The sequence below is a fragment of the Sinohyriopsis cumingii genome, chromosome 19 (assembly GCF_028554795.1).
Source record: "Sinohyriopsis cumingii isolate HCF-2022 chromosome 19, ASM2855479v2, whole genome shotgun sequence".
NCBI lineage: Eukaryota > Metazoa > Mollusca > Bivalvia > Unionida > Unionidae > Sinohyriopsis > Sinohyriopsis cumingii.
In genome coordinates this window covers 70847682-70874306 of record NC_142979.1, presented here as the reverse complement: position 1 = coordinate 70874306, position 26625 = coordinate 70847682, and the positions used below count along the sequence as shown (strand labels likewise).

Below are 26625 nucleotides of genomic sequence, written 5' to 3'. Positions count from 1 at the left end.
AGGGTACTAATGGAGACACTTTAATGTCAGTAGTTGGAGGGTACTAATGGAGTGACTTTATTGCCAGTAGCTGGAGGGTACTAATGGAATGACTTTAATGCCAGTAGCTGGAGGGTACTAATGGAGTGACTTTAATGTCAGTAGTTGGAGGGTACTAATGGAGTGACTTTAATGTCAGTAGCTGGAGGGTACTAATGGAGTGACTTTATTGCCAGTAGTTGGAGGGTACTAATGGAGTGACTTTAATGCCAGTAGCTGGAGGGTACTAATGGAGACACTTTAATGTCAGTAGTTGGAGGGTACTAATGGAGTGACTTTATTGCCAGTAGCTGGAGGGTACTAATGGAATGACTTTAATGCCAGTAGCTGGAGGGTACTAATGGAGTGACTTTAATGTCAGTAGTTGGAGGGTACTAATGGAGTGACTTTATTGCCAGTAGCTGGAGGGTACTAATGGAGTGACTTTATTGCCAGTAGCTGGAGGGTACTAATGGAGTGACTTTATTGCCAGTAGCTGGAGGGTACTAATGGAATGACTTTAATGCCAGTAGCTAGAGGGTACTAACTGAGTGACTATAATGCCAGTAGCTGGACGGTACTAATGGAGTGACTTTAATGCCAGTAGCTGGAAGGGACTAATGAGAGTGACTTTAATACCAGGAGCTGGAGGGTACTAATGGGAGTGACTTTAATGTCAGTAGTTGGAGGGTACTAATGGGAGTGACTTTAATGCAAGTAGTTGGAGGGTACTAATGTGAGTGACTTTAATACCAGTAGCTGGAGGGTACTAATGGGAGTGACTTTAGTGCCAGTAGCTGGAGGGTACTAATGGGAGTGACTTTAATGCCAGTAGCTGGAGGGTACTAATGGGAGTGACTTTATTGCCAGTAGCTGGAGGGTACTAATGGGAGTGACTTTAGTACTAGTAGCTGGAGGGGACTAATAAGAGTGGTTTTAATGTCAGGAGGATCAGGTTTACAGTGAATTCCTTCAGGAGCATTCATTTTTTAGTTTTAAGTAATTTACGAAAATATAGACTTGATGAACACAGTGAGGCTTAAAGGACTCCTACAAACAGAAGCATTCCAGACTTTTGGTTTCTTCAAAATCACGAAAACAAATACTCATAAAAATATTATTGCTGGATGGAAGAAAAATATCTAACAAAAACACCTTTCTTATCATCTGTATTCATGGACACACACACACGAGAGAGAGAGAGAGAGAGAGAGAGATGAGACAGCTGCTTAATAAGATGAATATGTCTCTCTTTCTCGCTCTCTCTCTCTCTCTCTCTGTCTCTCTCTTTCTTCCATGATCATCAAAACCTTCAAGAGAGGGCAATGTGATATAATACAAATACGTACAACAGTTGGATGTGGCATTTGTTTGCCATTATCTTGAGAGAAAAAATACATATGTGATGAATATTATTCTAGGCCTTTATATGGCCAATGTACAGTTTACGGTTATCGAATCAGTCACCTGAAAAGTACAATAGTTGCCTCTTTCAAAGTATGGCTACTTGATCAAGGCTGATTTCTAGCGTAATTTGGGACTTAGCGGACATTGACAAGGTGAGTGTTTAATATTTTTATTTCTGCAGTAATTTGAACAAAGGGGTCACGAAAAGGTGACTGCTTCATAACAGTTCATTTCTAAAGTAATATTTTGTAAGGAAGCACAAAAGTGATTGCTAAAGTCAGGTGATTGCTAAATAGAGGTGATATTTCGAGCATGTTTCACTGTAAACTCATTGTTAAATTTTTTTCACTTACCTCAGTGGTATTCTTTCCACTGATATTCCATTGAGGTCTGTCGTCATTTCCGCTTCGGTGTCATCTTCATTTCCATCTTCACCGGAATGGTGTGCTTCCTCTGTGTCTATCGGATATACAAGATTAAAATATGCATATTTAGATTCTTGACTGACGAAAGACCTTTATCGGAACTCTTTTATAGGTTCAACTGTGAAAGGCGAATGAATAATGACATAACAAACAATATGTTTTATGACAAAATTTACCAGTCTGCGGACTATTTGGAATTAAAATATACACTTTGATACCTATTTACATACTTATATATGTGGTTAAATGTACGTGTGGTTCCATCTTAATGGATTCGTGGTTCTTGGGCCTTGCATGACAGATTATGTTTAAGAGGGACTGAGTAGTACAATTAATGATATTTCCCTAGACACTCATCTTACTACTCAATTATGCATTATATGATGGCTACATCAAAACGGCACAAAGTCTAAAATTAAGTGCTGGATGTTTGGAAATTATCAACCATTGCACTACTTTAATTACTGCACTCATAAGAGATCATACCCAGTAGTGAAGCTTACTACTGAAACGTAAAGGATGCAAAAAATAATACTATAGTGGGAAGACAAGAAAACCAGTCACAGAAGACTAAAAAGAAAGAAACAATATCTCAAACCTGTAACACTGCATTAAACAAGAAGCTAGAAATTTAAAGATCATTTGCATATTATTGTGTGAAGAAATAAATAGACGAACTTTTATGATTGTGTGTAGCGCTGTAACCTAAGCACATTTAATTCAACATGCGAAGATTAACATTAAAAATACGTTGAAAACATGAGAAATGCAACTCTAAATGTACTGAAAGAGTGTGTGTGTGTGTGTGTGTGTGATCTTCAGTTTTAAAGTAGCTTTTAATAATTTTTCAGTGGTATTGCTACGATTTGGATTTTTAACATAACGTCTTTTCAGTCATATCGCTATTATATCTGCAGTTTATAGTGATGTCTAGCACTGGGGCATCTATCCGCAGACACGAGGCATCATATCCCATTAATTCACCTTATCCTGACACCAGTCCTGAAATTAACATCTTAATAATGTGTCATTTTAGCGAGGCAGGTGCTAGTAACATTTTTATAAGTCTTTGGTATGACTGGAGACGGTTGATAATGCGGCATATCATACTGTCATTTAGCTGATCCTAGCATGGCCGAGATACCATTTTAAAAAAAAAAATGTGTACACGCGACCTCACGTGTAAGTCATTCCCAAACTTTTGATAAAGTACGTTGTCAAGAAATAATGTTTTGTTTATAAATAAAGTATGTTAAGTTTACAACCACAGTGATCTTAACCATTGACTTGTAACAGCCTCAAACTCCAAATGATTTTTTTTCTCCAACTGCAAGCCGTTGAGAAAGTTTAAGTGTTGTTAGCAATGTAAACGCTATAACTTGGAAACTAGCTTTCATGTTTAAGTTACTGTCATCTTAACCTTTCACCTTTTGACACCAAAACTGTTAAGTCACTACCATATTCAAAGCTAATGTCACTGGCAAGGTTTCATTTTGGTCTGTAATAAAGGACTTTGTTATTGTGCAGAAATCCGTTTTTCTTGTTACTGCAACACTGTCCTTGATTTTGACTCTTTCATCCCCAAATCAATAAGATTCGTTCATATCCTATTTGCAGCGCATAATACAATTTGGAAAAACTCCATGGTCTTGAACTACAGAAACAGAAAGGTAACTGACGGCGAGATGTACAGACGAACATAGGTATGTACGGACGGAAAATGTCCCAGCAATATAAGTGCTTCAATTTTGGCGAGCAAAAAAATGTCGGACGAAGTTATAAGAGGATTTATTTCCAGATATTTAATTTCATTTAAAGAAAAGAAATTTACCATAGCCAGGCCAAGCCAAAGAAAATTGTAATGGCTGACAAAATCGCCACTGATGGCAGATCACATAAGAAGAATAATTTAAGCAGAGATTGATGTTGGGTGATATTTGGATCAATGTTTAGTGAAGTCTGAAATTTCCAAACCAAAATAAAATTCAGTTATGTTTAAAGACGTAGTAAAATAAAATACAGCTGGTTGTGTGTCTGAATAATTTTGCGTTGTTGCGCTAATGTACAACAAAGTTGACTAAATTCCAAAAATAGACCCGCCCCCCCCAAATAAACAACAACATTTAAATGAATTACTTTAACAAATGAATATCAAACTCAATTCCAGAAATTTTCTGAAATTTCAAAGTAATAAATGGCAAGTTAGAGAAACAATGTAACTAACACCATTTACCATGGAGCGATTAATTCAGCTGTTATAGTAATTTACGATATAATTTAGGGAAATAAAACGTATTGATAAAGTGGACAAGTTCACGAACATACATGGAATTTATTGATGCCATAAACTGATATGTCAAATTTCACTCGACCAGTCTATATTTCACTAGTTGATAATATGTGGAATACACAGGATACAATAATTAGGAAATCAAATACCGCAAGCCGTAAAAATGAGTACTTTACATTTGACAGTTGAACATCAAGCGAAGGAAATCTTACATTGCTGATCCATCAAAAAAAAAAAAAAAACAGCTTGATAAGTCTGCTTCAAATCTAACGTTTTACAAACACGAATGTCAAAGGAGCAATTTATTTTATATTAGAGAGAGATAAACTACAAGCTGTACGTTTTGTATTCTAAACTTCGTGCAGCATTCATGTGATTTGGTGAATAGAGTACATAAAAGCATGATATAGAGCAAAGTTTAAAAATACAATGAGGTACTGACCCGTGCCATTAGTAAACAATATTGATGATACGTTGTCTTAGGCTATAAGAGATGAAAAGAATGACGAAGAATTCTATAGTAACCAGGGGTACAAGATATACACGGAGATTACAAATGTAGTCAGGAACAAATTAAGTAAGAAAGACGAAGAGCTGAACTATTTTGGAGGAGGCAAACACCGGGAGTAGAAAGAGGTTTTGGAGCGGCTTACATGATTATTGCTACACCAAATGATATTAATTGTCGCGAAAAGCTTAAACTCACTGCGACATTAATGTCTCACAGACAAAAAGAAAGCTAAAGGCCCAACGAAGGATTCGGTGATAGGACATCTGTTTGACTAATCCTACTGATGCTATAAATGAATAAAAATATCCAATTCATTGCAGAAAATATAACGTTTTGATGCTTTTTACAATATTTACATAGAACTGAGAAAGCAAATATTCCTCTAAATCAACGACAAAATTAAATATAGGTCTTGGACGTTGTTAAATATTGATATGTAGACGAACAAAGTCCGAAATGAGATGACTGAAGATAAGAATAATAAAGAAATTAATACGTGATTGATCAGCAAGTACAACTCTATAAAGTTAGGATTCAAAGCTGAAGCGGTTTATTTAATTTTGAAACGCACGCTTCTGTAAATTTTCTTCGATCAAAAAAAAATCAAAACAAAATACAAAACAACCAAATAAAAACAAGCAAAAATACTACTAGTTCCGATCACTATTAGTTTTCTTGCTATAGTCTCTACTTTCTATAAATGTTTTCCAATGTGATATTACGTGTATACAATGTTAATCAACATTAACTTTTGTTGACACTACACATCTATATTGTTTTGTGTGCAGAGGAGCTGTAAAGGACTATTATATACATACATTAAATGTGAATAGAGAATTCAAAACTGATACCAAATAACATGTTGACAGGGAATAAAGTAATATCATTCTATTGATGTAGTATAGGGTATTATTGGCGAATTCACAAAAATAATAAGATGTACGAGGAATCTTTATTTGAGTTGGATTAAACGTTACCAACGCATACAGAGTCAGGTAAAATTGGAATAGATAATACGACCATTCTATATGGCTTAGTATTCATCCCACCAGAATGGCATCGGTAAACATATGGAAGCATTCAAAATTTAAATAAACACGAAAATCATTGCAAACAATATTGCACTTAGAACTTGAATATATCTCCTTCCAGTATGATGCGATTCATTTAGATTATTTAATGATACATAATGGAACGGATTTCTTTGCTTTCACCGATATATAACTAGGGTGATGACACTTGATATCACAGCTAATGATACCTTACCGAATGCCACACTTGATTCACCATAAACGAGCCAAAAAGGACGTCCAGTACTGTGTACGAACACATAATCTAAACAATGGCTATACAAGATCATGTTTTATTCTTATGGGGACCGATCGAAGCAATGGTTCAACACTTCTATAACAATCAAAGATTCACGTATCTCAGTAATGCACATAATTAGAATGCATATCACGATATTTTCTGGCTTGATTTGGTAAGTATACGCGATAATAATTTTCATGTAAGCGCTAAGACAACAAAAGTTCAATAATGTATATACCTACGTATCACATTACAGTTATGTGATTTATTGTCTTAGATATACCCTGGTAAGCATTAAAAGCCAGCATATCAAATGTATATTACTTCAAAAGTTCCCATTCACATAAATGTATGATACATTACAATATAAGATTTCATATTGTGGTATTTTAGTAAGCGTGACAGGCATAATATGAATGTCATAAATAATCAAATAACATGAAGGAAGACGAAATGTAAATAGAAATAAGTATAACACCACCAATTTGCAACACAATGATCTACCTGAGATATTTACAAGGTCGCCTATTAACTATATAATAAGCCTCAAGATGGAAAGATAACAATAACATCGTTTTGGATACCAACAGATTTTTCTCTGATACTGTTATGGATATTTGATTTAATTTATATCTTATTTAATTGTTTGTAAGTTTTACAATCTTTCTATTTTTTAATTTCATTATATTATGTTTACCAGGAACTCATACTTTTTCCAGAAAATAGTTTGACCTTGACTGTTCATTTTTGTAAACATAACGCTGACCTGGTTCCCGACCTTAATTCAAAATTAGCAACAGTCACGTGAACAAGTCATTTTTAATTTTTTTTTTTTTTGTTGTGGGAATAATAAGGCTGAGATCGAGGCTGCGTTGGATACGTGACCCTCGACTTGTAAATAGTTTTTGGTGAAGTAAACATCTTTTATTATCGGAGTAAAATGGTTGTTATCAAGGACATACAGGGGCTATGTAATTTGTTTTTTATGTAAACAAGATCACGTGACCCTTATCCGGGCATCTGTTTTGCGTAAAATTCACTTTTTAGAGAAATAATCTCAGTGGGGCTTCTAAACACCGAGACGTAAAGGCGTTTTTTGTGTCATTTTGGGAATTACATTTTAATATATTTTCGAATTATTTGGATTCTAAAAGATTAATTCGTTTCTCTAGAAATATTTTGAGTGCTCATACAGAATTCTTGAACAAAGAAATTTCTTAAACATTTTATTTGGTTTTCCGAAACCTGATGATTATTTTTTGTGTTTCTACGAGGAACTGTAGACAACAACATTGAACAGGATGCATCATAAGTCATCGCCTTCCATCTTGGAGTCTTCGTCGGGACTCAAACTTGAATTCATAAGAACATTTTATTATTAGGACTTCCAAAATTTTATTCATGGATTTTGCTTGGATTATTTTTGGATTTGATTCTTGAAACCGTAAGTTATTAATTTTTCATTTTTACAGTATTTTGCCAAGGAAATAAATTATTTCGTATTATGTTCAAAGCTTGTTGTTTTCACTCTTTCCTGTGTTGCTGTTTATTCCAGCATAAACAAGTAATATAAGAATACACAAATGCATTCGAAAGGAACCGATTACATAAATACATGTAATGTTTCTAGTTGTGGAAAAACAATACTTATACAATATTTGATATAAAAACAATGACTAAAGTAATTATTTGATTCTCAATTCATCATCTGTCTAACCGCTGTGTACCACGTGACTTACAAATAGGCGATGGCTTTTAAAGACGGCATTGTGTTTGTGATATACCCTGTTGATAAAGGAAGTATTGGCAAGAGTCGCCAATGTTTACCTGAGCACTAATCCATTGATTTTAATTGGAATTGGTGTATGCAAAAAGGAAACTGTACCCAATCAAGTTAGTATTCAGTGGCAGAATTAAATAATAGTTTTGAGGGTGATAATGCATCTGTATAATCAAATTATAAGGGACCAGCGTGACAATAAGAAGTGGACGGAAGATGTATTCGAGCATAAACGACGTGATGCCTGTGGTTATGGGAGGGGAGATAGCATCAAAACGTAAAAAGACTAAAAAAATCTGTTAAATGAGGTTGGAATTCGCGTTTAATTACATGCTGGTACAGTAGCCATATGGAAGTGTTCTTATGTTATACAACTAATACATCTTACTCACAGTGATGATGTTTATCTCGTGGTTCTTAGTTACTTATGTTTAAAAATAGCAATTTTATCTGATTAATTTCAGATTCTTTGAGACAATGCATTTTGTTTAATCAATTTACGCTTCTTCCGATCATCTTTGAGAATTAAAAAAATGTAACTTTTTTGTAAAATCTATTTTAAAAAAACTTGACTATTAAGACGTCACAATTCATTTTTGAGAAGAACAGGGGCATTTTATTTTTTTTTACTAATTTGCGGAATGCAAATATCTCATCTTTCTGGGGGAATGACTTGTGTCGAAAATCTCTATATTGTACTTTATGCCATTATAAAGGCCAACATTACCTAAGTAAATTAGCATTAACATCATCACGCCATCACTATATACTTCTGTAATAGAAGACACCAATGTGCCACTTCTCTCAAGCTGTGCATCATCCACAAATGGGTTTTGTTAACATTAAGAGTCCTTTTATAAAATGGCTAGCATCAAATTTTTGTATTTACTTGTTAAAAACCTATTTTATATCCTTGAAAACAAACGCATATATTTATTATTACTTTTTTACGGATGTTGTTTTTCATGTTTATAAAAAAATGGTTTGTTCATTAATATGAAGAATTCTTCTTAGAGAGATTGTCTGGCGCCATAACTATGTTATTCCACATCTAGAAACACTACATGTATTTAAGTAATTAGTTCTTTGTTTAGCGAAATAATTTAATAAAACGAAATGTCACAATATCTGCCATTTAATACATCTGGTTGGATTTATTTTCAGATGGTTCTTGAATTTCTGAAGGACAAATTTATGTTCCAGAATGTTTTCAGCAAATTGCCAAATGAGAAAAGAATCTTCGTGCCCGGTCAACCTCACCAACTCATATTTGTATTGTTATTTCGTTTGTCTTAAAAACGTGTATTACTTTCATATTAGACAGAAACAAGTACCTAAAAACTTTCAGCTGTCGTTGTAACGTGACTTACAGACAGCATGACATTTACAAAATATCGCATCGACTACTCGACAGCAGAAATTGAATTCACCGAAAGTACTGTAACGTGCAAGACGCTCGTGTGAACATCAATCTAGGAACTATATCTGATGATTCAGTATTAGAAACAAAATCAAATTTAGCAAAAGCATGAAATCATTTATTAGTCAAGGGGTATAAAGTAACAACGTATAGTATTAAAAATATCTTAATGCTCTCATATCAACTGCAAATAAGTTGTCAGATGTAAAATATCCATTTCATGTATTTGTTCTATTGAGTTAACTCTGACTTCCTCACATTCATTTTATAATTCCTGTCATTTTGTAATCTTCAACATAACATGTTAAACCTTAGACATTTCAAATGTAATACAAGCAAATCTGTTCTCTATTGTCGGTAAACAGCCGGGTCATTCTTGTTTGACCATTTGTTGCAAAAGGCCATCGTCGGGGACAGAATTAGGGGTTTTGATCGTAAAGGATGTCAGATTTATTACGTCAAAATCAGATGAAATGACTCTGTCATTATTTAAATTACGCTGTTTATTTTACCCCATCAAACCACACTGGATGTCGTGCAGTCATAAACTACGACCTCCAGAATTAATTCAAGCTTTACTTATAGTGACATTCATGGGTGTTCATGTCCTGTACTGCGTTGATGTAGATATTAAAGATCCACAATTTGAATTTAAATGAAATAACTCTGTGTGTGTGTGTGTGTGTGTGTGTGTGTGTGTTTCTGTGTCGAACGTAATGCCATATTCGAACATAAAAAGATATCAGAACACGGTACATTATTTTCTTTTCACAGTACGATATTATCAATATGTGGCTCCTATATTATGTCATGGCGTCTTCTACTGTGATTTTTTAGACAAATACTAAGGCATTCCTAAAAATTTCTGTCAAAAATAAGTTACATTTATGGTACATTTAAAGAATTATAACGTAGTGTTCGAAACATTTAGGTCCCTTAGATGGGACCTATTGATTATAACGTAGTGTTCGAAACATTTAGATCCCTTAGATGGGACCTATTAATTATAACGTAGTGTTCGAAACATGTAGGTCCCTTAGATGGGACCTATTGATTATAACTGTGTTCGAAACATTTAGGTCCCTTAGATGGGACCTATTGATTATAACTTAATGTTCGAAACATTTAGGTCCCTTAGATGGGACCTATTGATTATAACTTAATGTTCGAAACATTTAGGTCCCTTAGATGGGGCCTATTGATCATAACCTAGTGTTCGAAACATTTAGGTCCCTTAGATGGGACCTATTGATTATAACGCCATGCTGTAATGTACCTATTTCCTAAAAGCATTATTGTAGGGTTTAACGCCATTTTCAGCACAAGATAGGCCATACATGGCGGGCAGTATCAGTGGTGGCGGAAGAACCCGGGAAAACCCTGGAAAGAACCACAGACCCACGAGAAGCTATTGGCGAGGTTTTTCACATAACCACATTGGCAGAACCCGAATTTCGAACACACGCAGACAGAGGTGATCCGTAACGGTGAGCGCTTTATACCACTCGGCCACTCGGGGACCCCCTTCTTAAAATAAGAGTTCATTCTCACGTTAGAATAAACGTAGTTTGATCCTCCATCATTTCCCTTTCTGACTGTTGGATTTTAGGAATAAAACAACTTTAGCACAGAATGAAGTAATTCTGAGTGCATTCACTCAGCACAGTTTACATTAACGTGTTGGACTGAGACAGGTTTTTAATGAAGTGCAACATTATATTGCATCATGTATTCCATTCGTAAGCATGCGTAATATGTATTTCAACGTTCCTGGTTTAGCAGCTATGAGAATTCAATGAACATTGGAGTAATAACATATCAATTAGCAGAACTTTCACAAATTTTTAACACTCACCCTCCTTAAGCAACAAAATCTTTGGGTAAGTTTTGCTTACGATTTAAATGACGATTAGGGAATCCATGACATTTTGGGATGTTTCACATTATTTTCGTCATTTCTGTGAATGGATTATTTTTCTTTAAATGGTTTTGATACTTGTAAGGGAAATGCGTACACCATTTACTGCAGTTATTGCAATCATAAAATCATGTTTTCCACTGTCAATACCTTGAGAAAAATCGAATTCTATATGAATATAAAATTTACTGAAAAATTTACTTCATTACACGTGATAGTAAAAGAAATGACCATACCGATATGATGTCATGACGCGACATGACAGTAACGCAATAACATGTGTGTGTGTGTGTGTGTGTTTAAATTTATCCAGAACATACATAAACTATGTCCCCCAGAAGTTTCTTATTGTTATGTTTATGCAGCATATTTATGCTCAGCAAATAGTAAATAGGACACTACCTGGCAATGTAACATCTCTTATCTGCTTCAGAATGGCGTTTAGAATTGGTAACATCATGGCGGCTGTGGCAGTGTTACTCATCCACATGGATAGGAACCAACATGGCGACATGATACCAAGTAGCAACCTGAAGTGATATGTGACAATACATACTGACATGATATGTCACAATCCTGAAATGATGTCACAAAACTGAAATGATATGTCACAATAACGAAATGATATGTACCAATACTGAAATGGTATGTTAAAATGCTTATATGATGTGTCACCGTACTGAAATGATATCGTACGATACTTAAATTATTCAGAATAGTCAACTATATGCATAATATTTATTACAATCGGAACAGGTCAGATTTAAAGCAATATCCTAATGAATATCTTTAGTCGGGTACTTATTTTAGTTTGATGCTCGAAACTCTATACAAAAACTCCATCTGCAGATACAACATTGTGATTTAGATTTTTAACGTAGCTTTAACAATATTTCTGTCATATCTCATGGATGTCTGCAGTGTGACAGTTTATAGTGATGTATAGCACTGGCGTATCATACCGCAGAGCGAGGCAACTGTTAGTATCATTTCTGTAAGTCTTTGGTATGACTCGGCCAGGGTTCGAACCCGCGACCTCCCGCATCCGAGGCGGAAGCTCTAACCACTAGGCTACCGGAGCGGTCACTGATACAACAGGACTCCTTCAATCTGCGAAAAGTTCCCCCATAAATGTGTTACACGACACAACAAAAACTGATACCTACGAAAATCAGTCAATGTGGGGTAGTTAAGTGGCATGGCTTGAGTCACGCTCGAACTCCAGCACACTTTATGCTCATTCTTATGCACTTCCATGACGCGTTATTTCACGCAAGTCATAGTAAAAGAAATGACTATACCGATATGATGTCATGACGCCACATGACAGTAACGCAATAAAAAAATAAATGAATTTAACGAACGTTGATATAATGGCGTCAAATAATAAGATTTACCTTTCAAATTGATTTCGAATGAAAAGTAACTGTAATAGTCTGAGCGATCCAATTCGATCGTATGGCAGAGAACCGCAATCATCGTAATCTACTCTTTTATATCGAGTTAATCAATGATCGTATCGATATTGAAGTGAGTATGGTAAATACAGCTGAACTCTTACACCAGTTAAAGAAAGCGTAATGTTCATCAATTAACCATTGGTTTTCATAGGTTACTTAAGGGTTACGTACCTATAAAATATCAACATTTTCTTCCCATGTTGTGTCATCAAACGTTCCCCCCAGCGAAATTTTCCGGCGGGACTAATGCATTATTACTTGGTTACGGGTCGCATATCTATAAAGTACCACCATTTCTTTCCTCTCCTTTGATGTTATCAAAAGTCTACCCCGAAAGAAACAATCCATCCCGACTAAAGCAGTATTCCATGCGTGATTTTGTGTGAAATACCCGGCGTGAATTAAATTATAGGTCAAATACACCTAAAATGCTGGAATCTATCATGAAAACAAGGCTAAATGTGCAATTATTTCCAGCATGAAAATGTATAAATAATTCCTGCTAAGAAACATTTAAAATCTACCAGAAACAAGTTTGTGGAATGTCAAACCAGATAAACAAATTCTACTTGTAGTTCACCTGGAATTTAACAGAAAATGCAAGATAATAACGAGCTTGAACAGAAATTTGTGCTAGAAAATTTCTCTTCTGTTCTGCATTGCAGAAAATACACAATTGAGTGCTCGCCAATTCAAAATGTGACACCTTAATATATATATATATATATATATATATATATATATATATATATATATATATATATATATATATATATATATTAATGGAAAGGTTTACCGAACAGTATTCTTCCAGATGAAATCATTATAAACTTTGAACGAAAAAGATTATCTCCCTTAGAATCAAATATAAAACACATTGTACAAAAGAATAACTAATACTTCGCAGTGACCTGAACTAGCAAGATGTACTGTGTCCTAATTTCGGGGACTTAAATGTTTTTAAGACTACACTTGGGTTATTTGAGAGGTTGTCGCTCCGAATGCGGATTATCTGCTTGCATTAAATGATCGGACCACTTATTTATTTTTCATATAACTAAATGTTAATGTAGTAGAAAATAACAATAATTTCTGCATTGGATAGTCGTAAAATACAGCACATGCTTCTGTTCATTACAATTATTGATTTCTTTCAGCCTTCAAAGAATATATTCGGTGCCGATCCGTTTGAGTCTATTGCAAAAAGATCTCTTGGTCTGCACCTCATAACGTAACTTCAAACCATTAGTTCATATTTATATCACACATCGTTTGAACTAGTCCAAACCACACTCACACTGGATCAAAGGTCAGTCCATTTGTTCTGCCTATACACCCTCTTCATAGTAGAAAAAACAAGTTGACCGAATCTCACTTTTTGGAGCAGTTTCCGAATCTCCTGGAAATATGGAAATTTGATAGATGGCAACCTGATTTTTCTTGGAGATTTCAACTTTCACTTTGACTGTCCCCGAAATCCAAACGCATCAAAACTCATATATTCCATTAATGTTTTCAACCTCAAACAGTCGGTTAACCAATCCACCCATAAACATGGTCACTTTTTAGACTGGATTCTTCATAGACCTGGTGATAACATTCTACGGTCCTCCCTGGTATCCCATGAACTTGCATCAGATCACCTCTGCATTATATGCCATCTTGACGTATCAGCCCCTAACCCTCCACCTTTATCATCTACTAAGAGAAACCTCCGTATGATAAATATAACCAAACTAATGCGTCACATCCAAGCAAAAATAACAACTTGCTTACCTCCTACCGCAGAACAACTCAGTAACTGCCTGCGTTCATTGCTCGACAAACATGTCCCAGATAGCAAGTGTAGAGTATCACTTCAAAGGTGTCCTCCATGAGTGTTAGGTACCGGCTTCGCACTGCTAAAAGAGACCGCCGTAAAGCTGATAGGCCTTGGCTTTCCACCAGATTCACTATTCATAAGCAAATCTATGAAGCCGCTAAGAAGAATGTCACAAATATAGTCCATGCAGCGAAATCAGTCCACTACAGTACTAAGATCATGGAAAGTTCCAGCTGCAAAGAGCTCTTCAAGATTACTAACAAGCTAATGTCAATGAACAAATGTACACCACTTCCAACTACCTTCTCTCCAGTCGACCTTCCGGACCTGTTTGCAAAGTTTTTCCGTGACAAAGTACAAACCATTAGAGATATGCTTGACAACACAATTTCAATTGATTCGTCGTCACCATACAGTTGGGATACAGAATTTCAGCGGCAACCATTAGCAGCATTTGAAACTGTCTCTATGGATTTCGTACGTACAATCCTGATGAAGAGTGCACCAAAGTCATGTGAACTTGATCCAATTCCAACGTCACTGCTGATTTGAGTGCTTAGATCCAGTACTGCCTTCACTAACTGATTAGTATTAATAACTAATGCCTCTCTCAAACCCGGGGAATTCCCATCATTTTTCAAAACTGCCATTGTAAAGCCTCTGCTGAAGAAACCAACACTAGACCATAACTATTTAAAGAACTACCGCCCAGTTTCTAATCTCCCATTCATTTAAAAAATCTTAGAAAAGGCTGTTCTATCCTAGCTTGTATCTCATCTGAATTCAAACAGTCTTTTTACCAATTTACAATCTGCATATCGCCCTTGCCACAGTTCTGAAACTACTCTTCGAAGATTAGTTAATTACATTATATCTGCTTTGGATAGCGGAATGATTAGTCCTCACCCTCCTTGATTTGTCTGCAGCATTTGACACCATAGACCATGCTATATTACTTCACCATTTCCAGCATGTATTTGGCATTCATGATACAGCCTTACTGTGGTTAAAGTCCTACTTGGTCAACAGGACACAACTTGTGTCTGCAAATGGAATACACTCCAGCCCAGTTAATCTATCTTGTGGCGTTCCACAGGCGTCTGTTCGTGGACCTGTTCTCTTCATTCTATACACTCAGCCGCTCTCAAGTGTCATAGATCATCATCCAGGGTCGTACCAATTGTACGCTGATGACACCCAAATATACAAATCTAGCTACCCAACTGAAGCTGATGCTACCATCCAAGGTGTAGAGAGGTGCATTTCTGACGTGCAAAATCATGGATGACATGTAACAAACTGCAGATAAATGATGATAAAACTGAGGCCATTCTGATCACTGAACTCAGACACAAAGACACAGTGATCCCATTCAATCACTTTCTCATTCACATCCTTTAACTCAAACAATAAATATCAGCAACACCAACATTAAATTCACACAGTCAGTACGAAACCTAGGTGTTACTCTGGATAGTACTCTCACACTGCAAAAACATGTCATGAACATATGCAAGGCTGCATATCTTGAGCTGAGACGCATCAGCTCCATTCGCAAATATCTTTCAGTTGATGCCCTTAAAACACGTGTGTAATCATCAGTGCATTCAAGACTGGACTTTTGTAACTCAATTCTGTCTGGTTCATCTCAATATCTACTCCAGAAACTTCAAAAAGTTCAAAACACAGCTGCTTGGATCATACTTAGAGTACCAAGATCAGAGCACACCTCCCCGCTGCTCTGTACCCTACACTGGCTATCCATTCAATCCAGAACCAAACACAAAATTTGTTTTCTGTGCTACGTTTCACTGACGGACTCTAGTCCAACATACCTTTCCGACCTCACCCATGTGTACACACCAAAAAGATACTTACGCTCCTCTTCTGACAATCGTATACTCATTATTCCCACTAAGAAAACGAAGTCATGTGGACAAAGTTCTTTTGCATATCAGGGCCCAGCAACGTGGAATGAATTGCCCAGTGAACTTAGACACAAAGACACAGTGATCACATTCAAGAGGGCTCTCAAAACTCACTTATTTCGACTGCAACAACAAACTTAAAGACCTAATAATGTTTCCAACCGTAAATATTTTCAGCATATATTTTTTATATTTTCAAATTTCATTGTGTTTCCTTTTTGTAATCATATCATTATATGTTTTTTATGTTATAGGTGTTGTCTAATGTTGTAAAGCGCTTAGAGCTTCTAAAGATTAGGCACTATACAAAGTCCTCATTATTATTATTATTATTATATGCTATTATGAATATGAAATTAATTGCTATCGTGAGTATGAAATGAAATGATATTGAAAGTATGAAATAAAATGCTACCGTATGAAATGAAATGCTACTGTATGAAATGAAATACTACAGTGAGTACGAAATGAAATACTATTGTGAGTATGAAATTAATTGATATCGTGAGTATGAAATGAAATGCTATCTGAGTATGAAATGAAATGTTATCGTGAGTATGAAATGAAATGATATCGTGAGTATTAAATGTTATTCTATCGTGAGTATGAAATGAAACGCTACTGTGAGTATGTAATGAAATGATAGTATAGGTATGAAATGAAATGCTGTCGTAAGTATGAAATGAAATGCTATGGTGAATATGAATAGAAATGCTATCATGAGTAGTAAATGAAATGCTACTGTGAGTATGAAATGATATCGTATGAAATTAAATGCTAGTGTGAGTATGAAATGAAATGCTGCTGTGAGTATGAAATGAAATGATATCGTGAGTATGAAATTAAATGATATTGTAGGCATGAAATGAAATGCTACTGTGAGTATTAAATTAAATGCTATCGTGAGTATGAAACGAAATGCTATCGTGAGCATGAAATGAAATGCTACTGTGAGTATGAAATTAAATATTGAGTACCCAGATAAAAGAAAATACTGTATTGTCAACTATAGTACACAAATAAAAGTTTATGAAATTAATACCGGAACATATCAAATCCCTTCACTGCCAGATGTGTTGGATATCCAAATCCTTTCACTAGCCAATGGACACATCTCCACAATCCCTTAACTATCCAATGGTACATCTACAAATCCCTCCACTATTCAGTGGGTATATCTCTTAATCCCTTCACTACCCAATGTGTACGTCTCCAAATTCCTACACTAGCAAATGGGTTTATCCCCAAATTTCTTAACTATTCAATGGGTACATCACCTAATCCCTTATCTATTCAATGGGTACATCTCCCATTCCCTTCACTATTTAAAAGATACATATCCACATCAGTTCACTATTCAAAGGGTACATCTCCAAATCCCTTCGGTATTAAATGGTTACAGATCCAAATCCATTCACTATTCAACTGGTACATATCCAAATCCATTCGCTATTCAATGGGTACATCTCCGAATCACTTCACTATTCAATGGGTACATCTCCAAATCCCTTCACTATTCAATGGGTACATCCCCAAATCTCTTAACTATTCAATGGGTACATCTCCTCATCCCTCCTCTATGCAATGGGTACATCTCCGATTCCCTTCACTATTCAACTGATACATCTCCAAATCCTTTCACTGTTCAAAGGGTACATCTCCAAATCCCTTCACTATTCCATGGATACATCTCCAAATCCGTTCGCTATTCAATGGATACAGCTCCAAATCCCTTAACTATTCGATATCTACATCTCCCAATGTCTTCGCTGTTCAATGGGTACAATTCCATATATTTAAACTCTCTGTCAAATAATTATTGGTCCAGTACCTATATCCAACATCATATTGTTTTACATTTTTGTGTATTGACATCCGTGAACATCAAGTGTGCACTATACCGTTTAGATTTGCCTATACGTCGAGTGAAACTGAAAATAACAAAGATCATGATCTGCTGTAGTATAATGTACCTGACGATCAGGGTCTATGCTTTACTGATTACTCCAAACAAACTGTACAGACCCAGATCTGCCGGTGCATTATGCAACGGCTGATATGAGTCTGTGCAGTTTGCAGTTGGACTAATCTCATAAAAGAGTAAATACGGTATTAACTTCGGTGGTATTCAATGTTTAGATTGTTTGTTCTGTGGATTTTAACGGCAATGTTAACATTATTTAATGTAGCATGCCGCATAACTGGGAGTCACGTGCCTTTCCTAAGGACACACATAGGCAGCAAACCAGGGCTGGCCTGGGCAGGTTACGAATCCGTAACCTATAGATTTAGAGCCCGACGCTCTACCATCTCATTTACCTCGACTCACGGGCGGAATCCTAAACAAGCTAAATGATAATAACATATACTTAGACAGATGAAAAGAATGACTGATGCACTTCAAGCGATTATAATAACGCTCATACATTAATGATACAAGGAAGATAATAAATGCAGTAGTTGTAATAATTTGTATCATGTTTGTTTATTCTTTTCTTAATTTCTTATACGGCTGCTGTTCAGATATCCATGTTTGACATATGGACCTGTGGGCATTATCAAATAAGAGGTATCAAATAGCACAGCCCACTTTATTTGTGAATATCTGGTGTAAAATTGATCATATTTTGAAAGCCTTAATTGTCCCTAATTATAGTTATTGCTGTCTTAAATCTTTTACAAAGAAGTGTTTTGTCAGGTACGAGGTTCAGTTTGCGTTGCATCACTTGTCACATAAGTAATATATGAATTCAGTGGTCGGCAACCATAGGCCAGAAGTAGACCTAGCCAGACAGTCCGATGATATTAATTCCCCTTGACACAAACATTGCAGACTAAAATTACATGAGTACAAAACAGATAGTGCTGTCATAATTTTAACTACACCCATACTGCACTGCTTAAATGATCAAAGTAACGAAGAAAACCATACGTTGTTTGATAGGAGACATTTCCATTTCAAACCAGATCATATTTCTTATAACGAAGACGTAACAAGTGAGTTTAACGTAGAAGAGTGCTGTCAAAAAGCACCAAAATGAAAGAATTGTTAAACAGAAAGAAAAGCAAAACACGCAAGAGTTAACACCCTGGCACTGAGAAAGAGTCAGTGTTTATCAAGTACAAATTCTTAAGACAGACTAACTCCAAACACTTAATGATTGATATGCATGCCAGTGAGCAAGACCAACGTTTACATGTACTGATTCATGAAACAAACGAATGTAATCAAAAACTGTTATAAAGAACTATGAATAATAAGAAGAGTTGAATAAAAAATAAGTTGGCAAGACATGTACACATGGATCATTGCTTCTGAGAGGGAGGGTTATTCCGGCAGTTCCTAACTCTAATAAAAAGAAATACAAAATGTAACAATTTAAGTGTTACAGTTCAGACATGATATTATGGAATATGTAGCTCCTTCAGAAACTATAGGCTATGAACTTAATAAATATTATTGTAAATCACACAATAAGCCATTTCAACATCACCGTGCAACATAACAATAGGCTATGAACTTAATAAATATTATTGTAAATCACACAATAAGCCATTTCAAAATCACCGTGCAACATAACGTATAAATAAATGTTAGATTCTCGGTTACAAAACAATATGAAGACATTCATGACATGTCCAGTCAGAGGAGTACATACAGGAAAGATACGGCAAAGGTCAGAGATGAAATAAGAAAAGTGAATTTCTTGCAACGAAGCACAGAAAACAATATTGCCATTCAATGTGATGAAATAATGTACAATACCACTTTGAATTTAGGATCTAGGAAAACACCTTTCAATCTGGCATGTAAATGCTGTTTCGTTCAAGTAGAAAATCAAACACAAACTAAGTACTACTAAGTAAATGTAGAAACCAAAGACTGATCTGCGCCTATGGCCAATTCCACGTATCTCAGGAAGTTGTTAAATGTGCCTATAGTGCAAATCTAACTGTTCACATAGGCACTGGTAATGTACGGTTATGATCAATACAAGGTCCATTAGAACAATAACTTTAATCTCACCTGCAGGTACAAAATTTGACAGAAAAATGTAGCTTCAAAACGCTATTAGATTTATGGTACTATTTTTCTATGATTATTTACATTTTCTACCGTGTCTACAATGAATTACTACAAAAAGGTCCACTACATTATACTTTCTCACTAATCAAACAGTGACGCTGAAACGAACCATAGATGCACACACGCATCTATCTATGTATCTATCTATCTATCTATCTATCTATCTATCTCCTTACCTATCTAGAATATATATATAATGATATGGATTTCTGGATTTCTTAACGTAGCTTTAATAATATATCAGTCGCTACGATGCCTGCAGTGTGGCAGTTTATAGTGATGTTTTGCACTGGGACATGATGCCACATACAAGTTGCACGATGTCCCACCAAGTCACATTATCTTGACACCAGGCCGACCAGTCCTAACACTACCCTCTTAATGCTGGCGCCAGGCGATGCAGCTGTTAGTACCATTTTTAGAAGTCTTTGGTATGACTCGGCCGGGTTTAACTTTAATACGTTTCAACTTGTTGCTGATACTCTAAAATATTTGCATAGAATATTGTATATAGAATACAAATATTTTACAGTATCAGCAATAAGTTGAAATAAACAAGTTGAAATGTAATGAAGTTCAAGGTTTATTTCCTGCAAAAACAGCCATGCAATGTTTTTCAAATATAAGCGTTTTTCTGTTTTATTTGTTTGTTTTGTGTATGTTTTGTATTTGCCTTTGAAAAAGACTCATTAAAGATAGATGCATGCATACACGCACGCACGCACATTACATACGTACGTACGTACGTACATACATACATACATACATACATACATACTGTTTTCAGCCTTGAAAAACAGGTATTCCTTGTGATTGTTTGAGACTTGACCTGTTAAAAAGCGACCCCTGGTGTGCACCTAATGACATAGTCTCGGACAAAGGATTTAGATAATATTGTGTAAGCAGGAAATTATAATAAAGCTATCCAAAATAACAGCGAGTAATGTATTGTCAGCTATAGCATATATTTTGAAAGTTATGTTATGAAATCTTTAATGAAGGAAAATATCATCTTACTAGCAAACAGGTAGCCAACATTTACTACTCTATTATTATTCCCCCACATTTACTACTCTATTATTATTCCCCCCACATTTACTACTCTATTATTATTCCCCTACATTTACTACTCTATTATTATTCCCCCCACATTTCCTACTCTATTATTATTCCCCCACATTTACTACTCTATTATTATTCCCCCCACATTTACTACTCTATTATTATTCCCCCACATTTACTACTCTATTATTATTCCCTAACATTTACTACTCTATTATTATTCCATCACATTTACTACTCTATTATTATTCCCCCCCCCCACAATTACTACTCTATTGTTATTCCAAAACATTTCCTACTCTATTATTATTCCCCTACATTTGCTACTCGATTATTATTCCCCTACATTTACTACTCTATTATTATTCCCCCACATTTACTACTCTATTATTATTCCCCTACATTTGCTACTCTATTATTATTCCCCCACATTTACTACTCTATTATTATTCCCCCACATTTACTACTCTATTATTATTCCCCCACATTTACCACTCTATTGTTATTCCAAAACATTTACTACTCTTTTATTATTCCCCTACATTTGCTACTCTATTATTATTCCCCCACATTTACTACTCTATTATTATTCCCCCACATTTACTACTCTATTATTATTCCCCCACATTTACTACTCTGTTATTATTCCAAACATTTCCTACTCTATTATTATTCCCCTACATTTGCTACTCTATTATTATTCCCCTACATTTACTACTCTATTATTATTCCCCCACATTTACCACTCTATTCTTATTCTCCCACATTTAGTACTCTATAATTATTCCCAAACATTTCCTACTCTATTATTATTCCCCTACATTTACTACTCTATTATTATTCCCCTACATTTACTACTCTATTATTATTCCCCTACATTTACTACTCTAGTATTATTCCCCCATATTTACCACTCTAGTATTATCCCCCCACATTTACCACTCTATTCTTATTCTCCCACATTTACCACTCTATTATTATTCCCCCATATTTACCACTCTATTATTATTCCCCCACATTTACTACTCTATTATTATTCCCCCACATTTGCTACTCTAGTATTATTCCCCCATATTTACTACTCTATTATTATTCCCCCACATTTACCACTCATTTGTTATTCCCAAACATTTCCTACTCTATTATTATTCCCCTACATTTGCTACTCTATTATTATTCCCCTACATTTACTACTCTATCATTATTCCCCCACATTTACTACTCCATTATTATTCCCCCATATTTACTACTCTATTATTATCCCCCCACATTTACTACTCTATTCTTATTCTCCCACATTTAGTACTCTATTAATATTCCCAAACATTTCCTACTCTATTATTATTCCCCTACATTTGCTACCCTATTATTATTCCCTCACATTTACTACTCTATTATTATTCTCCCACATTTACTACTCTATTATTATTCCCCTACATTTACTACTCTATTATTATTCCCCTACATTTACTAATCTATTATTATTCCCCCACATTTACTACTCTATTATTATTCCCCCACATTTACTAGTCTATTATTCCCCCCACATTTACTACTCTATTATTATTCCCCCCACATTTACTACTCTATTATTATTCTCCCACATTTACTACTCTATTATTATTCCCCTACATTTACTACTCTATTATTATTCCCCTACATTTACTAATCTATTATTATTCCCCCACATTTCCTCCTCTATTATTATTCCCCCCACATTTACTACTCTATTATTATTCCCCTACATTTACTGCTCTATTATTATTCCCCCACATTTACTACTCTATTATTCCCCCCACATTTACTACTCTATTATTATTCCCCTACATTTACTACTCTATTATCATTCCCCCACATTTACTACTCTGTTATTCTCCCACATTTACTACTCTATTATTATTCTCCCACGAATATAATGCTTTTCAGGCTGTGAAATAATTAGTGGCCCGACATATTGATCAAATATCACGTTTCACATTCTTATGTGCTGACATCAGCAGATGCCAAGCATGCATTGTATTAATGTGAACGATATTCAAAAGCACACTATTTCATAATAATCAATAGTTATATAATGGCGACATATGGCTGTTGCGTTTCAAGAAACGTTAACAAAGTTCAAGCGCTATTCCAACAAAACAAACACTGATGTCACACTTCGAAACTAAAATCATAAACTACAGTCATATTACAGTTTAAAAAATGCCAGAAATAAATAGGAAAATCTAAAATTGTTATAGAAAAATACGGTTCATTTCAAACCAAAGAATATCCCTCATAACAAGGGTGTAACAAGCGAGGAAAATGGACAGAGGGTCTCACAAAAGCAACCGAACATATTTTCTGAGAGAACATGCAAAATAAAGAAATAAACTCAACCTATTAGCACCCAAGTACTGGCAACGAGGAAGGTTTCCGTAAAATACAATGTCCTAAGGCTGACTAACACCAAACATGTGTAGGTTGATCTGCATGACGGTGACTCCGAATAATGGATAGTTATTTCTCATAATTTAATCACACAAAAATGAATTTACATACTGTTATTATTTTACATGTAACGCTTTGCATGTACCGATTCTGAACGTAAAGCAATGCAATCCAAATTATATCCATCCCCGAAGAGACCCTGTGAATAATAAGAAAGAATTTCGTCCAAATTACAGCTGGCAAGACGTATGCAAAGAGATATTTTGAGTGAAAGAGGTCTTCACGTAGTTTCGTTCCTAACTGTGATGAAATAGGCAAACTAAACGTACCATTTTAGAATTAAAAATCAGATATATTACAATGGAATGACTTGCTCATTCATAAACAATGCATGATAGTTAAATTGTCCACTCTAAATAATATTCCGAAACAGTGTTGTACATTAGAAATGAAGCCATCTGGAAAGCGCCAAGCAACACAAGATGAACTACATGTTCAATTATCTGTGACAAAAAGTGTAAACACATTCATAAATTACATGTCAGCTTCAATGGTCAGAGCAGAGCATATACAGGGAAGATATTTCAAAGATGCGAGATGAAACAAGAGAGTGAATCTGTTGCGATGTTATACAGAAAACATTACTGTAACTCATTGTGTAACGTAATGAGTCTAGAAATGAGGAAAACGCCATTACATCCTGCAAAGCAGTGTCGATGTATTCAAACACGAAATGTACCTCAATTTAGCAATTCGATTAACGCGGTGATCAAAAACAGGTTCTGTACCAATAATCAATGTCTCAAGAGGTTGTTAAAGGTGCCTGTAATGCAAATACACTGGTCAAATGCATAGTAATGATGGACAATCATGGACATTAGAGGGTCAATTAGTACATAAACTTGAAGCTCAAATGGAGGTACAACAAATATTACAATCGTTCCTGATAGTACTGGACACCTGTACATATTTATATGGCTTCTTTTTGAGGTCATTCCGCAATCAGTGATCATAAATCTAATATTCCGTAAAACCTGGTGTTGAATACATCTATCTTTTTTTGTTAATAATCCCATACACTGATCACATACGTTGATATATCAATCATCTATGTTGATAACGCAAAATATTGATCACATATGTTAATATATCCATGTATCAATCATATATGTTGATATCCTCAATGCATGTATCATATTCTTTGATATACAGTCTGTTGAAAGTCTATCTTTTAATCGTATCTACTGAAAAATGAAACCATTTTGCTATATCCGTTGTTTAACTTATGATTAGTGTATGGGGGTTTTGTTTTTACGGTTTTGTTTATGAGAGGCGGAAGCAAACATGTGAGCAATGGCCTCAAAAATTTGTTCATCATTGATTTATATTTATAAATGAGAATCCTATCCATCAACATGTATTGAGTGTATTCGCTAAATCCAATCCAACCTGGTTTCATTCCATTGCAATTATATAGCAAGACTTACAGGAAACATTGGTACAAGATGGCACATGCATTGATATAGTAATCGAGCCTTTTATTTAGATCACGAACGTTTAAATAAAAGTATAATATTAACATCTAGGTGAAAATATGAGACGATCAATGACAATAATCATGTTTTATACGCACGTATATTTAGTTCAGACTGGAGAATAAAGCTTTCCCATTTATTTAAATCACACTTACCATCTGGGCTCCGGGCCTACGAGTGTCAAAGCTCTGAGCGCTATCCGCCTGTGTAGATTGCATTTCTCAACTGCAGTAGCAACAATTAGACTTCCCAGAAATAGCAATACGGTATCCTGTCCGTAAGAAATTAAGATTATATTTTGCAGAAAATTAAAAGGTTGCCTTCCTTATAAAATCTTCTTGTCATAACACGTAGTCTTCAGTTCTATTAAGTTAGCTTATTTTATAATGTGAGTGCATTTGAATCAGTAGAATGTTTTATTAAACATAAAGACAATGAAACGCCACTTGTATTCATAAGTTTGTATTAAATGCTAAATTTCAATAGGAAAACATAATTTTAGGAATAAACACTGAATAATATTTTGCTGACACATTTTTTAAAATGTGTTAGACTAACTGTTTATGTGAATATTTTGAAATTTCAGACATTAAAACCATGCGGTCAACCATAGTATGTTTATACCTAAGGAAAGTTTAAAATCTGGAAATTAATATCGAGCGTTAAAGTTGTTAAAGAGATGCCTACCTCAGCATAGTTAAAACACACTTCCCTTGCTGGCATAATTCCAAGAACTGGAAACAAGAAGATGGGAATCAGTGAGGTCACGGCGATTGGCATAACCTCTAGAAGCCAATATGTCCCCATAAGGATTACTACATATGCCCCTTTGGATACCTACAATAAAGGTAACAGTTAAGTGAATTAGTACGTTGGAACATGCCGGTAAAATGGAGAACGCAAAGTGCTTCTAAAGAGCTCCAATGATGGCTACCCTGCACGTCTACACTCGCAATCCTTTGCTGACCATGGTAGTTTTCATAAATTTCTGGACTGCAATTACTAACTACCTCGAAGACTGGCAAAAAAAGAAACATCAAAGAACCATTTTAAAAGTGCCGTTATATCCGTGTTATCAAGCATACATAACACCGAAAAACAAATCTATGACGGTTGTATCAACTTAGGCCGATAAATCAGCCATTCACTCGTGATGATATAGGTTTTCGGGAAAGGGACTGATATCACATATTCATTAAAAGCTGCAATTATCTGCATTCA

At 35.1% G+C, this 26625-nt stretch overlaps 1 protein-coding gene across 3 annotated transcripts in view; it reads right to left on the bottom strand.

Moving 5' to 3' along the window:
- LOC149775926 (Na(+)/citrate cotransporter-like) overlaps positions 1-26625 on the bottom strand; it is a 75922-nt gene that overhangs the window by 19894 nt on the left and 29403 nt on the right. For all 3 annotated transcript variants that reach the window (XM_089944230.1, XM_089944229.1, XM_089944231.1), the window contains exons 2-5: positions 26092-26241; positions 25560-25675; positions 11483-11610; positions 1779-1884 (exon numbers count right to left, since the gene is read on the bottom strand). In XM_089944230.1, the coding sequence (XP_089800356.1) occupies positions 1779-1884; positions 11483-11610; positions 25560-25675; positions 26092-26241 (500 nt within the window). The remainder of the gene's footprint in view (positions 1-1778; positions 1885-11482; positions 11611-25559; positions 25676-26091; positions 26242-26625) is intronic.